This window comes from Oncorhynchus nerka, linkage group LG6 (genome assembly GCF_034236695.1).
Source record: "Oncorhynchus nerka isolate Pitt River linkage group LG6, Oner_Uvic_2.0, whole genome shotgun sequence".
Lineage (NCBI taxonomy): Eukaryota > Metazoa > Chordata > Actinopteri > Salmoniformes > Salmonidae > Oncorhynchus > Oncorhynchus nerka.
The window spans coordinates 66,359,071-66,376,556 of NC_088401.1; the positions used below are offsets into that span (position 1 = coordinate 66,359,071).

The window sequence follows — 17,486 nt, forward strand, 5'->3', positions numbered from 1 at the left end:
AACGCTACGTCTGGCGCAAACCCAACACCTCTCATCACCATGAGAACACCATCCCAACAGGGAAGCATGCTGTCAGCAGCATCATGCTGTCAGGATGTTTTTCATAGGCAGGGACTGGGAAATTGGTCAGAATTGAAGGAATGATGGCTGGTGCAAAATACAGGGAAATTCTTGAGGGAAACCTGTTTCAGTCTTCAAAGAGATTTGAGACTGGGATGGAGGTTCACCTTCCAGTAGGACAATGACCCTAAGCATACTGCTAAAGCAACCCTCAAGTGGTTGCCCAGACCTCAATACAATTGAGAATCTGTGGTATGACTTAAAGATTCCTGTACACCAGCGGAATCCATCCAACTTGAAGGAACTGGAGAAGTTTTGCCTTGAAGAATGGTCAAAAACCCGAGTGGCTTGGGGGGGGGAGTGAATAGTTATGCACGCTCAAGTTTTCTGTTTTTCTTTCTTATTTCTTGTTTGTTTCACAATAACAAATATTTTGCATATTCAAAGTGGTAGGCATGTTGTGTAAATCAAATTATACAAACCCCTAAAAAATCTTTAATTCCACGCTGTAAGGAAACAAAATAGGAAAAATGCTAAGGGTGTGATTACTTTTGCAAGCCACTGTATGTCTTAGGTTCCATAATTCACTTCATATGTCTTCAAAATGTTTATCTATTTAACCAACAACAAAGTTTTCTATTCCCATTCTCAGTGCATATTACATGTACAGTGCCTTCAGAAAGTATTCACACCCCTTGACTTTGTCCACATTTTGTTATTTTACAGCCTGAATTTAAAATGGATTCAATTGAGATTTTGTTTCACTAGCCTACACACAATACCCCATAATGTCAAAGTGGAATTATGTTTTTAGATTATTATTATTTTTTTTACAAATTACTAGCAAATGAAAACCTGAAATGTCTTGAGTCATTAAGTATTCAACCACAAATACCTCTCAAAGAAGGGCACCTATTGGTAGATAATAAATATATATATTTTTTAAAACAGACATTGAATATCCTTTTGAGCATGGTGAAGTTATTAATTACACTTTGGATGGTGTATCAATACACCGAGTCACTACAACGATACAGGCATCCTTCCTAACTCAGTTGCGAGAGAAACTAAACCACTCAGGGATATCCCCATGAGGCCAATGGTGACTTTAAAACAGTTACAGAGTTTAATAGCTGTGATAGGAGAAAACTGAGGATGGATCAACAACATTGTAGTTACGCCACAATTACTCACCTAAATGACAGAATGAAAAGAAGGAAACCTGTGCAGAAAAATATTCCAAAACATCCATCCTGTTTGCAATAAGGCACGAAAGTAAAACTGAAAAAAAACTGACAAAGAAATGTACTTTATGTCCTGAATACAAAATACTATTTCAAGGAGCAAATCCAAAACAACATATCACTGAGTACCACTCTTCATATTTTCAAATATACACTAGAGTTGCTTACCAAGACGACATTGAATGATCCTGGCCTAGTTACAGTTTGAACTTAAAGTGTCTTGAAAATCTATACTTGAAAATGGCTGTCTAGCAATGATCAACAACCAACTTGACAGAGCTTGAAGAATTAATATTGCACAATTCAGGCATGCAAAGCTCTCAGAGGCTTACCCAGAACGATTCACAGTTGTAGTAATCACTGCCCAAGGTGATTCTAACATGCATTGACTCAGGGGTGTGAATACTGACGGTACCAGTCAAAAGTTTGGACACACCTAGTCATTCCAGGGTTTTTCTTTATTTTTACTATTTTCTACATTGCAGAATAATAGTGAAGATATCAACACTATGAAATAACATATATGGAAGGTAGGGGTGGTATGCAGAAGATGGTATTTTACCAAACAGGGCTAAATCCATATTATGGCAAGAACAGCTCAAATAAGCAAAGAGAAACGACAGTCCATCATTACTTTAAGACATGAAGGTCAGTCAATATTGAACATTTCAAGAACTTCCTTGGAACTTTGAAGTTCCTTCAAGTGCAGTCGCAAAAACCATCAAGCGCTATGATGAAACTGGCTCTCATGAGGAACGCCACAGGAAAGGAAGACGCAGAGTTACCTCTGTTCCAGAGTAAGTTCATTAGAGTTTACCAGCCTCAGAAATCAGCAATTAACTGCACCTCAGATTGCAGCCCAAATAAATGCTTCACAGAGTTCAAGTAACAGACATCTAAACATCAACTGTTCAGAGGAGACTGCGTGAATCATGGTTAAATTGCTGCAAAGAAACCACTAGAAGAGGACACCAGTAATAAGAAGAGACTTGATGGGCTAAGAAACACATGGACATTAGACCGGTGGAAATCTGTCCTTTGGTCTGATGAGTCCAAATTTGAGATTTTTGGTTCCAACCGCCATGTCTTTGTGAGACGCATATTAGGTGAACGGATTATCTCTGCGTGTGTAGTTCCCACCATGAAGCATGGAGGAGGAAAGGAAAGGCAAAGAGGGATACCTAGTCAGTTGTCCAACTGAATGTATTCAACTGAAATGTGTCTTCCGCATTTAACCCAACCCCTCTGAATCAGAGAGGTGCGGGGGGCTGCCATAATTGTGATGTTTTCACTATTATTCTACAATGTAGAAAATAGTTTTAAAAAATAAAGAAAAACCCTTGAATGCGTGTCCAAACTTTTGACTGGTACTCTATTTAAATTAGATATCTGTATTTAATTTTCAATAATTGTACAAACATTTTAAAAAACACTGTCATTATGAGGTATTGTGTGTAGATGTGTGAGAAAAAAATTAAACGTAATCCATTTCAATTCAGGCTGTAAGACAACAAATGTGAAATAAGTCAAGGGGTATGAATATTTTCTGAAGGTGCTGTATGTCATAATACTATATAATGTAAGCTAACATCCAGACCAAACAGGAGAATGAACATATCAAATTACGGTGGTCATTCTTTTAATCCTTTTTAAATAAAGTGTGTTTATGTGAAATGTAAATTAATCTGACTAGGCTTTGTATTTACTAGTAGATATCTGCTTTGTTATTACGAAACATGTTCAAATGACTTCTTAACTTGTTGAATTGTTCCAATGTGTCCCCTATGCCATGTCACATTGTGCTCAAACCAGAGTAATATGTGCTTCCAGGCCCCATTCAGACCTAAGTGGATTTGACTGGGGGGACACATCCACATGTGGGCACGGACACTGGCTGAGACCAGGATACTGACCCTGTCTGATGCCAGCCGGGCACAGGTGTCACCAATGCCCACTTTTCCACTCCCCTACTCCTTCTGATGGTTAAAACATCAATGATATTCAACTTCTAAATAAAGTGTGTTTTAACTTCAACAGACCTGTGTGTTTTCCCCATTAGAATGTCCAATCCAGTCATTTCCGTGGCCCCCCCCCTCTCTCTTTCTCTCTCTCGCTTTCTTTCTCCCCCTCCCTCCCCCCTACTTTCCTCCCTCTCTTCCCTCTCCCTCCCTTCCTCTCTCCCTCCACCCTTCTCTCTTCCTACCCCCCTCTCTCTCTTTCTCCCTCCTCCTCCTTCTCGCTCTACAGGCTGTGTCTGAACACTCTCTGTGACATTGTTTCATATCTGCCGGCCTAATAAATACCCTGCTGGGATGAAACATCTTTTCCTATTAGAGACAGAAGGATTACGGCAGATCTAGGCTCTATTTTACAGCAGCGTTGGCTCACCCGTTCACTTGCAGCCGGGGTAAAGCAATTTGGGTTGAATGGTGAACATCTGGTTAGTCCAAGAGAATATGGGAATCCACTTAGGGCAAATTAAAACAAATGGAGAGAAGCACGTAATGATTTCATAAGCAATTTCCCATATTAGTATTTCTAATACTTCACAATGAAAACAGATTTAGCCCGACTCTTGTCTCGCGCATCAATCACGGGCGTTCCAGGAAGTACTCGCTGACTGAACTCACAGAAGGGCATATTCTCAAGTTTCACTCGTGTGCCATTTCCTAAAAGCATTTGTCGATCAACCTCTCCCCCCACCCTACCACCACCACCATACTCTTAAAGCTAAATTTATTAAATTGTCATTAAATATGCATTTCATTGTTAATCATTTGCATGTGAAGAGGATTAGTTCATAATTTGCAAAATGAATTAAATCTATCTCTTTACCAAAATAGCCCCTTGAAATGACATTAAACACCATGGTATGATCCATCAAATTTTAGAATGAATGAATGCATAAATCCATAGAAAATATACATTGAAAAGCTTAATTTACATGTATGTCATTCCAGGAAAATAATGGCCATATGTTCGTGCCAGCTGGCTGTGAGAAGATATTTGCCTGCAATAAAGGTGTTGAAAGTGTAAATGTATTATCACAAAGTATTATTTGGAATTAAATACATGTCCAAGAAAATGTGTTATATCAAAAGTAGAGATATATTTTAGCTCTATAACCGGCCCACCCATGCAACATTAATGCTGAAAATGGTTGGATATGATTGGTAAATGGTTTTGAAGAATAAAATATGATCTGCCTCAGAAACCATACACTGCCTTATCTTCCCCAACTTTTTATTAAAACATGTTTGATGCCGGGCCATAAAATATGGATGTAAGGCATCCAACTCACTAACTCCAGCAAACTGTTGAAGTACACATAGAATTTTTCAACAGTGCCGTCAATGAGGCCTGCTGGTGATGAGTGTGGATAGCAAGGCTAGCCGAGGAGCCTCTCACACCCAAGGCTGTCATCTGTAGGAGAGGAAGGCTGATACTAGCCAGCAGGGTAGAAACAATTATGAAGAATACAATGGAAAAATACTGGATAGACCGACATCTGTGTTCTGAACAGAGAGCTAAAGAGAGAAACTGAGTCGAAGCAAAATCTACTCACAAGAGTCAAAAGACAGAGAAACCCTGCCCTTTAACCCCCCATCAAGCTGAGTTTGCTGTTCATAGTCCCATTTACACAGGGTAAAAAAATCATCCAACTGTCATTCCCCTTCTTGTATTTTCTCAAAAATTACCTAGTCAGGGTACAAAATATGACGAGAGAACATTTCTAAGGGGGACGAGTCGACTTTGATTAAATCGTATTGGCTTATTGATTTCAGAACCACCAACTGCCAATGATATAAAGCTTGTAGGTATCATCGTCCTTGAAACTTGAAAGGCTCAGAATTCCTATTTCTGGATGATCAGACACAAAGTCGGGAGAGACCAGGAGTCGGGTGACGGGGATGGCAGAGTATCCATGCTATCTCTTAGGCTCCAGGCTACCAGTCCGTGTCCTTGTCATGTTTTATTCATCCCCCAACATATTATGGTGTCTTCCGACTGAAACAGAGATCCAAATCTACTCCGGCAGAAATATTTAATATCACACCTACTTTCCTCCATCTGCTTAGACACATAAAGAGAGGGTAAGGGAGAGGGGGAGGGACAGAGCTGGGAGGAAGAGAGAAAGAGAGAAACAGAGAGAAACAGACAGAGGCAGAGAGAACGGGAATGAGAGAGAGCGCAAGAGAGAGAGTAGAGAGAGAGCGCGAGAGAGAGAGTAGAGAGACAGTAAAGAGAGAGAGAGAGAGAGAGAGAGAGAGAGAGAGAAAAGAGAGACGGATAGGCTTCCCAGGCATCTTCAGAAGACAGCCATTCTGGATTATTAAAAATGAAGCTTTCAAAGAGTTCTCTGCTTGAAAAAGTTGCATGCATCAATTATCTGGCAGAGAGTTAGAGCAGCAGTGTGTGATGGAGAGTGACTTGGAGCGGCTTGTCACATTGCTGAACACAGCAGAGCTACAGAAAGGTCCTTGGCTAGCTGTGACATTTGAAGCTGGTGAATTGTAAAAAATCCCAGTGTGTTTGTCAGAAAATAACAAAAAAGACCGCGCTGACTGGTTCCCAGCCCCCCAAGGCCTCTAGGCACAACATTCTGCCTGTCTCAATGTCATTTCAGTAATAGGGCACAGAGATCTCTATTGCTATTTGTCATGTCTGAATAACTGTGCCGTCTGAAATAATCAATAGCGTTTTCACCACCATTACACTGTTTATGAGAAAGATAAAAAGGCAGTCGGTCAAAACGATAAGCTATAAACAACCCGGCTGGGAGTCGGAGAGAGAAAATAATACAAATCCAAACCAGGAAGTTGGGGGAAATAACTTCCAACAAATCTCTCTTAAACTTCCTGTAACTATAATAAATGTCTCACTTGAAGTTTTACGGTTGTGAACATTTCAAAATGATTATCCTCTCATTTCCCTTCCATTTCTATGTTTGAAAAAGTCTGAATAAAAATTGTAAGTCCATGTTAGCCATCCAGGGTTGTTAAATGTTTTAATAGCATGTGACTAGTGTGGTGAAAAAAAGGTCCTCCTCATGAATGTATGTGTGATTCTGTGTGATGTGCCAGTCCTATCAACTGTCTGCTCTACAAAGCCAGTAGACCTGAGATCCCTACATCACCATGACACTGGCGGCAGGCGGCCAGCTCTCTGCTCGTCACCTGACAGAGCTGAGCTACACCCAACAGCCACCACAGTGACGACGAACACAATGACATAATAGGGATTCACACAGGAACTGCCAGGCTTTGATGTAACTGTGACTATTTCTACTGCTACTACTAGGGTGATGACTATAACTACTAATAGTACTACTTATACCTTGGTTCAAATACAAACATTTTTTTTACGTAGCTTTCTGATTATATTATTTTCTGTACTACAATGACGAATACTGTAGTATTAGTACATTAGCCTACTACTCTAACTACTATTATTAGCAATCATCATAACAACGATATCAATAATACATATATGAATATTGAACAAAACATATGAATATGGATTCTATACCACACTGTTGTTCGCTATTAGAGACAGGAGAGAGACAGGATAAAACACATGTGATTTCTTCTCAGTGATAAAGATGCATCTCCCACCCCCTGCAGGTAGACTCAATGTGAGGTACAGTTCAGTGCTTCAACCCTCACACACGCTCCACACCCCTCAACACACACACACTTGCGCACATATACTCTTTCTCAAACACACACACACCCAGACACACAAACACACAGCCCCCTCCCCCCACACAGTCTCTCTCTAACACACTCTCAATCTCTCTCCGTCTCTCTCTCTCTAAAAGTGACAGAAGAAGTGGTGTACCTTTGTTCATGTCAATCAGCTGCTTCTTCTTCTGCTGGCGCTCCTGCTTCTCGCGCTCCGCTTTCTCCTTGGCTAGTCGGGCTCTCTTGATCTTCTCCTCCATCTCCCTCTTCTTGTGGTTGTCCTTCACTGCTTCCTGTAGAGGGACACACAGGCATGAGGACACCTGTTCTACTATAGAAGGTAACTACATACAGTGTCTTGTCTTGAGACTCTTATTGCTTCTCCATTGTCTTGTTTTTATGCCGGACTAATGTCGATGACCTAAGAGTGCATATTGCATGTACACAGTGTATCGTGAGTCTGTTCCCCACCAAAGATGGTGTGTGTGGCACTGCAGTGAACCAGTCTCCCAATGCAGGAGAGAGAGAGAGAAGAGAAAGGAGAGAGATATCACTCTGCCCTCTTCACTGGCGAAAATGTCACCAAGGTGTCAGGGAAGGGAAGGAGAGTGAGGAGGAAACAGAACACAGTGGGGGGTATCTCCTGTTGCACAATGCTGTTCTGACACCAGAGGGGAGAAAGGGAGGAAGAAGACACTACCACACAAGCTTTGGAGCCCACAAAGGTTCTCTCACCACAGGCATGTGGCGCAGGCATGACATACCTCTTCCTGGAATGTGTGTGAGTGTGTGTGACTGGGTGCATGTGTAAATGTGCATGCATGTATGTGACTGGTCAGACATTTGTGGATTTGCAAGTGTGTGTTTGCGCATGTCTGCATGCAAGTGTGTGTGAGTGCCTTCTTGCGTCCCTTGACCTCCTCTGTGGTCTGATATAATGAGCGTTGACAGACAAACATCCCCTCCCCGGCTAAGACTCAGATATTACGGGGATTGTGTGGAAGGAACAAGTAGCTATTCATGCCTGTCAAATCTGGGGCCTTGGCTTCCAAGTCCAAGGACAAGAGCCCCCACTGTTACTGTCTCCTTGTGAGATGACAATGATGAAGAGACAGAGTGAGGGGGCGGGGGGTGGAGAAAAAAGGTGGAGAAAAAGTCACACAGGCAAAGATAAAGGGAGACATATAGAGAAGGAATAATGGAGAGGAAGAGAAAGAGTGAGAAAGAGATAGAGAGACGGAGAGAGTGAGCGAGAGACGGAGAGAGTGAGCGAGAGACGGAGATAGAGAGAGAGAGAGAGAGATGGAGAGAGAGAGAGATGGAGAGAGAGAGGGGGGGGGGGTGGAGAAAGACAACGAGGAGAAAAAGTCACACAGGCAAAGATAAACGGAGACATATTGAGAAGGAATAATGGAGAGGGAGAGAGACAGAGATAGAGAGATGGAGAGAGTACGTGAGAGAGACAAAGAGAGAGAGACGGGGAGAGAGAGAGAACCATTAACCATTTGTACATTGTTAAAACACTGTATATATATATATATATATATATATATATGACATTTGTAATGTCTTTATTGTTTTGAAACTTCTGTATGTGTAATGTTTACTGTTAATTTTTATTGTTTATTTCACTTTATATATTATCTACCTCACTTGCTTTGGCAATGTTAACACATGTTTCCCATGCCAATAAAGTCATTGAATTGAGAGAGAGAGAGAGAGAGAGAGAGAGAGAGAGAGAGAGAGAGAGAGAGAGAGGAGAGGAGGGGTGGAGAAAGAGAAGGAGGAGAAAAAGGCAAAGATACAGAGAAGGAATAATGGAGAGAGTGAGACAGAGAAAGTGAGAGACAGAGAAAGCGAAAGAAAGTGAGAGAGAGAGAGAGAGAGAGAGAGAGAGAGAGAGAGAGAGAGAGAGAGAGAGAGAGAGAGCAGGTGGGGGGTAGAGAAAGAGAAGGAGGAGAAAAACTCACAAGAGAGGGAGAGTGACAGAGAGAGAGACACCTTCCTGGACAAAACGTTCCACTGTAATAGTGAAGGTGTAAACTTGGCAGTAGAAAATGTTAACAGTATATTTGACCTCTCAGCTTCCCTATCAAATAGAAAAATAGAATCTCAAATAGAAAACCAAAGAAAATTAACAACGACAAATGGTTTGATGAAGAATGAAAAAATCTAAGAAAGAAATTGAGAAACCTGTCCAACTAAAAACATAGAGACCCGGGAAAACCTGAGTCTACGCCCTCACTATGGTGAATCACTAAAACAATACAGAAATACACTACGCAAAAGAAGGAACAGCACGTCAGAAATCAGCTCAGTGTAATTGAAGAATCCATGGACGCTAACCACGTATGGAAAAACTGGAAAACACTAAAACAATAACACAAAGAATTATCTATCCAAAATGGAGATGTATGGGTAAACCACTTCTCCAATCTGTTTGACTCTATAACAAAGAACAAACAGCAAAAAAATATACATAATCAAATACAAATCTTAGAATAAACTATTAAAGACTACCAGAACACACTGGATTCTCTAATCACCTCGAATGAACTACAGGACAAAATAAAAACCCTCCACACAACAAGGCATGTGGTGTTAATGGTATCCTCTAAGAAATTATCAAATATACAGACAACAAATTCCAATTGGCTATACTAAAACTCTAACATCTTCCCCAATATTTGAACCAAGGACTGATCATCCCAATCCACAAGAGTGGAGACAAATTTGACACCAATAACTACCGTGGGCTAGGCGTCAACAGCAACCTTGGGAAAATCCTCTGCATTATCATTAACAGCAGACCCGTACATTTCCTCAGTGAAAACAATGTACAGAGAAAATGTCAAATGGGCTTTTTACCAAATTATCATACGACAGACCACGTATTCACCCTGCACATCCTAATTGACAAACAAACCAAAACAAAGGCAAAGTCTTCTCATGCTTTGTTGATTTAAAAAACGCCTTCAACTCAATTTGGCATGAGGGTCTGCTATACAAATTGATGGAAAGTGGTGCTGGGGGAAAAACATACGAATCACAAGTGTACACAAACAACAAGTACGTGGTTAAAATTGGCAAAAAACACACACATTTCTTCCCACAGGGCCGTGGGGTGAGACAGAGATGCAGCTTAAGCCCCACCCTCTTCAACCTATATATCAACGAATTGGGGAGGGCACTAGAAAAGTCTGCAGCACCCGGACTCACCCTACTAGAATCTGAAGTCAAATGTCTGTTTGCTGATGATATGGTGCTTCTTTCACCAACCAAGGAGGGCCTACAGCAGCACCTAGATCTTCTGCACAGATTCTGCAAGACCTGGGCCCTGACCGTAAATCTCAGTAAGACCAAAATAATGGTGTTCCAAAAAAGGTCCAGTCGCCAGGACCACAAATACAAAGACACCATTGCCCTAGAGCACACAAAAAACTACACATACCTTGGCCTAAACATCAGCGCCACAGGTAACTTCCACAAAGCTGTGAACGATCTGAGAGACAAGGCAAGAAGGGCATTCTATGCCATCAAAAGGAACATCAAATTCGACATACCATTTAGGATCTGGCTAAAAATACTTGAATCAGTTATAGAACCCATTGCCCTTTATGGTTGTTAGGTCTGGGGTCTGCTCAATAACCAACAATTCACAAAATGGGACAAACACCAAATTAAGACACTGCATGCAGAATTCTGCAAAAATATCCCCCGTGTATAACGTAGAACACCAAATAATGCATGCAGAGCATAATTAGGTCGATACCGGCTAATGATCAAAACCCAGAAAAGTGCCGTTAAACTCCACAATCACCTAAAAGGAAGCGATTCCCAAACCTTCCATAACAAAGCCATCACCTACAGAGAGATGAACCTGGAGAAGAGTCCCTTAAGCAAGCTGGTCCTGGGGCTCTGTTCACAAACACAAACACAAACACACCCCACAGAGCTCCAGGACAACAACACAATTAGACCCAACCAAATGATGAGAAAACAAAAAGATAATTACTTGACATGTTGGAAAGAATTAACAACAAAAAAACTGAGCAAACTAGAATGCTATTTAGCCCTAAACAGTACAGAAAGTGGCTCTGTACATAGTGGCAGAATACCTGACCACTGTGACTGACCCAACCTTAAGGAAAGCTTTGACTATGTACAAACTCAGTGAGCATAGCCTTGCTATTAAGAAAGGCCTCCGTAGGCAGACCTGGCTCTCAAGAGAAGACAGGCTATGTGCACACTGCCCACAAAACAAGGTGGAAACTGAGCTGCACTTCATAACCTCCTGCCAAATGTATGACCATATTAGACACATATTTACCTCAGATTACACAGACCCACAAAGATTTGGAAAACAAACCCAATTTTGATAAACCCCCATATCTAATGGGTGAAATACCACTGTGTGCCATCACAGCAGCAAGATTTGTGACCTGTTGCCACAAGAAAATGTCAACCAGTGAAAAACAAACACCATTGTAAATTACAACCCATATTTATGCTTATTTATTTTCCCTTTTGTACTTTAACCATTTGTACATGAGTGTAATGTTTACTGTTCATTTTTATTGTTTATTTCACTTTTGTATATTATCTACTCCACTTGCTTTGGCAATGTTAACATACATTTCCCATGCAAATAAAAACCTTAAATTGAATTGAAAATTGAATTGAATTTAATTGAGAGAGAGAGGAGGAAAGGGAGAGAGCAAGGTAGAGAGGGAGAGAGAGAGAGATAGCGAGAGACAGAGTAATTGTGTTTAGAGAGAGTTAGAGAGGAATAAACCCTAACTTAAAACTCTGTGTTAATTGGAACATCGCAGCCGTTTTTATCTCCATATCAAATCATTTCTAGGTATCAATTAAGTACCTTACTGTGATTGTTTTCAATTAAAATGGTCAAAAAGAAACAAAAAAAGCTTCTTAACAGAGAGCAATTTCTTAAGCAAAAACATTTGCTCGGACTGCCTGGGAGTGGTCTGAGTAGGGAGGGTAAAACTAAAAACTACAGCGTCTATCACATAAACCTGCTGTGTATTCTTAATTCTCACTATCCAAAAGATAATTAGCAAGCTAGCTCATAATGATAACGAGGCACAAAGCATTAAGTGATATCATCTTGCTGTAGAAAAAGCAAATAAAGAAGTTGCTTCATGTAGATAGCCACTAAGTCCCCTTTTAGGGGGTGACTACTGTATTACTACAGCCGTAGTTACCAGAATGGTGTCATCCATCCCCAAAATGGCTGACTTTGTGCATCGACACTTTGTCACTCTCCATGGTCCTAAATGGTAATAGGCACTGCTGCTACCGGCACAAGAGGGATTGCGTGTGTGTGTGTACATTTTTTTGCAGTGATATTGAGGCCTTCTCTCTGTTCTCTGGCCTGTGTTGTGGACTTCTGAGCGCGCTGACCTCCACACCTGGCTGGAGAATTTCAGAGCCATTTTCTGAACATCTCCTGCACTGAGCATGGGCCAGAAGACATTTTCCTTTCAGGTTCTTCTTCAATTCAATCCAATAATTCATGACTTATTTACTGCTCCCCCTATCAGCTTCTGCTCCTATACATGCGTTTGCCCAGTCCAGAGACTGTTTGCTTGTCCGTAAATAGAATGCATGTCCAATACATTGCTTCATACCAAGTGGTATATGCTAGTGTGGATATTGGAACCGAGCTGTTTTAATTGCTCCTTTTCTGTTGCACCACTGATTTCACACACACACACACACACACACACACACACACACACACACACACACACACACACACACACACAAATAGATGTTGTAGATTTGACAAACATGATCACTGTAGCACAACAGAACCTTGGGCTGCCTGAGTGTTTATCAGCCATCTGTTGCTGTACGTGCCAGCTTCTAATGAAATTGTGTCAGGAACTTATGAGGTACAAATACACTAACTTGGTAGTCTTTAAGACACAATACTATATTTTTCTTTATTGAAGGGTTATTCTGAATAAATTGAAATCCTGTGACCAGTTTAGGTTGAATAATGCCTGCTGTGTGAATATCAGTGACTTGATCACTGAGAGCCAGTGTCTATGCAAATATATATTGGATAAACCAAGTGTGTGTGTGTGTTAGAGGATTACTGTAGCAGCTGTCGAGGAGGACGCAGCAGTAACAGGGAAAGTGTAGTGGGAGGAGAGGCATCATATTACCAGTACCATTATCATCACAATGACTCTTCATACTCTCAGTGTCAGGGCATTCGCATGCTTTTGAGATCGAGCCAATGGCCCTGAAAAGACGGACACACACACACACACACACACACACACACACACACACAAACATACACACATGCTTGTATGCATACGCACACACAACGACACGCACACACACACTCTGACCATCATCATTTGATCACTAAGATTATGTGAGGATGCTCCTTCTTGTAACCCCACACCCATTAGTCTGGCTTTATTGGTCTTATTCAGTCAATTAACGACTAAGACTGTTAGCTCAACATCCACCTGCCCAGGCTTTGCTAACTTGTTAATACAGAGATCCTCCTCTCTGCTCCGAGTCAGGATTACACACACAGAGCTGGTTGACTGCATTTCACCCCATCTCCAAATATGGCAGCTGCACATATATGGACTTCCTGCGCCCAAATAAAATGATTTTCATTGGCCTCGTCAAGAGTAGAAAAAAAACGTGGCTAATGAAATTCTCTTATCTGTTGTAGTTGGCTCTATGAGGGCTGTCAGTCATTGCGTTAACTCAAATGCCTCATGTCGGTCGGCGTTGAATTAAGCAGAGGCTTTTTAGTCAAAGCAATTCAGAGGAAAGTAGCATTCCAATCAAGGTCTTTATTATCTGGGATGCCCCTGTGTGTAATGGATGTATTACAAAGGCCAAACAACGCTCTGTGATACCGCCAAATGAATGTTTAGCCTCAATGACTCGGAAGCCCATACCATGAACATTTGCTGTGCATGTTGAATGGGTGTCAGCGTAAAATCAATTGGAAAGTTAAATGAGGTATCTGTTGTGAATGTGAATTTCCTTAATGACCCCAACTGCCGACCAGTCACAATATCCATTTACTGTATCACTATGGCTGGTGCAGAATGATATATACCCTCAGTGGCTGTAAGGTAAGTGATGGGTGATGCAAGGAACGTACCGTTAGCGTAGCCAAATGATAAATACCCTCCTCAGGACAGATTCACAATCCCGCTAGGCTGCTACTGGCTAGCCAAGCTTAGCATGGTGCAAAAGGGAAGGGCTGTTAGCGAGCATCTATAGCTGCAGAGGAAACGTCTACATTCTTTCAGTTTTACAGGTAGAAAAACAAACAACAACCAGAATGAATGCATCGATCACCAGACATTCCTGAAAGTTAGAAGCATTGAAGCATCTGTTAAATGGGTCTCCCGGCAAGAAAGGAAAACCAGAGGGAATAACAGGAATATTGCAGTCATCGAAGGATTGCTTATTTTATACACTAACAACACCCTCACTCTCTATCCCAACTCTCAACTCAATCCCCCACTTCCCCAGACCTCTCCTACTCCTTGGCATTGAAGTCTAAATCAGTAATAACTTATTCATAAAGAGCTATTTGCTTGAGAGAATAATTAATTTATTAGCGGACGTCTCCTTTTAGAGGCTGCGCAACAGCAAATCCTTGGGGGAGCGCCGTGTCGAACGCTGGTACTCTTTGATCACGAGAATGAAAGTTAGTTATACATATGGGAAGGAGGGAGGGAGGGGCGGGGAGAGAGAGAGAAGAGAGAACAGAGAGAGAAGAAACTCAGACAAGAAGACCTTGCCATTCACACTAATAGGTTTGGAAGACTTTGAGCGTATCTTCTGGACATCGTGTCATCATCCTGACACATTACATTTTTGGGGGCACCGGGAGGAGAGGGAGAGATGGAGGGAGAAAATAGTTAAATACATGTTTAAGAGACTTCTTCCCGGGAGGTAGTGTCTCTGCTTTGTTCTTCACCGTTTGAGTTTGTCTTGGTCCACAAATATCCCTCTTGAGCATTCTGGGATTTGAATTTTTATGATGAATGTGTTTTCAGACATTTTATTTTAGACTCACCTCACATTCATTCCAATAAATGTCATATCTGTGTTTTTGAATAAACTGGAAAGGTGTTACTGTTGTATCATTTACTCTGTACTACTTTCCTGGATATTTTCCTTGAGGTTTTGTGTTTATATACTGGTGTCAACTGATCATGGTTTAGTTTTACTCCCTTGATCATCTAAATATATCCAAAGCAAGCAGTTTCTGTGTTCTTCGGAAATGAACAATACATGATTTTTGAGTGTTCTCAAAAAAAGATTGTTCCAGGAAATGTAGTCATAGTGCACATGAGTAGTTTATAATTGGGTCATTTCAGTAATTTGTCTCAATTTAGTCCTACTGTACATGCCTTTGAATACCTTTCCTGGAACAACCATTTCTGAGAACACAAAATTAATTTAAATTATTGTTCATTTCCGAAGAAAACATATATACACTACATGGCCAAAAGCATGTGGACACATGCTCTTTGAACATCTCAATCCAAAACCATGGGCATTAATATGGAGTTGGTCCCTCGTCTGCTGCTATAACAGCCTCCACTCTTCTGGGAAGTCTTTCCATTAGACATTGGAACATTGCTGAGGGGACTTGCTTCCATTCATCCACAAGAGCATTAGTGAGGTCGGGCACTGATGTTGGGCGATTAAGACTGGCTCGCAGTCAGAGTTCCAATTCATTGAAAAGTTTTTGGATGGCGTTGAGGTCATGGCTCTGTGCAGGCCAGTCAAGTTCTTCCTCAACAATCTCGACAAACCATTTTCTGTACGGACCTGGCTATGTGCACAGGGACATTGTCATATTGAAACAGGAAAGGGGCTTCAAACTGTAACTAAAGGGCCTAGCCCAAACCATGAAAAACAGCCCCAGACCATTATTCCTCCTCCACCAAACTTGGCACTATGCATTCGGGCAGATAGCCTTCACCTGGTATCCTCCAAACCCAAATTCGTCCGTCAGACTGCCAGATGGTAAGGCGTGGTTCATCACTCCAGAGAACATGTTTCCACTGCTCCAGAGTCCAATGGCGGCGAGCTTTACACCACTTCAGCCAACGCTTGGCATTGTGCATGGTGATCTGAGGCTAGTGTGCGACTTCTCGGCCAGGGAAACGCATTTCATAAAACTCCCGATTAACAATTTTTGTGCTGACGTTGCTTCTAGAGACAGTTTGGAACTCGGCAGTGTTGCATCTGAGGACAGACAATATTTTACGCTCTACACGCTTCAGCACTCGGCGGTACCATTCTATGACCGGCTGAGCCGTTGTTGCACCTATACGTTTCCACTTCACAATAACAGCACATACAGTTGATCAGAGAAACTCTAGCAGGACAGACATTTGACAAACTGACTTGTTGGAAAAGTTGCATCCTATAACAGTGCCACGTTGAAAGTCACTGAGCTTTTCAGTAAGGCCATTCTACTACCAATGTTTGTCTATGGAGATTGCATGGCTGTGTGCTCAATGTTATGCACCTGTCAGTAACGGATGCTGCTGAAATAGCCGAATCTACTCATTTGAAGGGGTGTCCCCATACTTTTGTATATATAGTGTATTTATATTATCAAGGTGGTAAAACCCTACTGCCACGATATAATTCTTAGTCATTGTATTCAGAGAAACCCGGATAGTACTAACTAGCACCTTGAAAACAGTGGGAGGTAATACATCTATTACACTTATGCAGAAATAATGTTTAGAATAGGAAGAGCCAGCCTCCACGGTTCCAAGCTCTTCAGAGTTTCAATAAGCCCAGACCTCAACAGACTTACCCCACCCCTCTACCTGCTTAAGACCTGCATGACTCTTTGAAGCACCGAAGGCGGAGGTACTGTCTTTTCTTTCCGTGTCCATTTAAAGGGGATAAGAAGCTTCCAAAGTCTCTTTTATCAGTGTGGAACTTACACGCTTCCATGATACATTATACATTCCAGGCACAGGTTGCGTACCAAATGGTGCCCTGGTAAAAAAAAAAATAGTGCACTATGAAAGGCATAGGGTTTCATTTGGGAAGCGCGTACAGTTTATGTATGCTTTAATCTGTCCTATAAGCCCGCCCCTATGTCATCAGGCTCCCAGGTCTGTCAGGCAAATATATTTGTCAAGTCTGGATGAAATTAGTTAATTCACCACCTAGTCTTAAAACAGGGCCAACTTTCTTAGTTCTGAGATAGTCAAATGCATGAGCTAAGGATTTAATGGCATGAAATAGAAGTATGAAAGGATTTGAGTGAAGCTTTCCTCCACTGCTGTTGGTATTTCTTTAGTGCTGCATTTACATGTGCTCTCTCTCAAGGAATAGAGAGACTAGACATGTGCTTTCTGTGCTCTCTCTCAAGGAATATAGAGACTTGATATGTGCTTTCTGTGCTCTCTCTCAAGGAATATAGAGACTAGACATGTGCTTTCTGTGC

General features: G+C 41.5%; 1 protein-coding gene across 6 annotated transcripts in view; it reads right to left on the reverse strand.

Annotated features, from left to right (window-relative positions):
- diaph2 (diaphanous-related formin 2) overlaps positions 1 to 17,486 on the reverse strand; it is a 736,531-nt gene that overhangs the window by 110,878 nt on the left and 608,167 nt on the right. For all 6 annotated transcript variants that reach the window (XM_029662409.2, XM_029662408.2, XM_029662405.2 and 3 more), the window contains one exon: positions 7,146 to 7,281. In XM_029662409.2, coding sequence (XP_029518269.1) covers positions 7,146 to 7,281 — 136 coding nt within the window. The remainder of the gene's footprint in view (positions 1 to 7,145; positions 7,282 to 17,486) is intronic.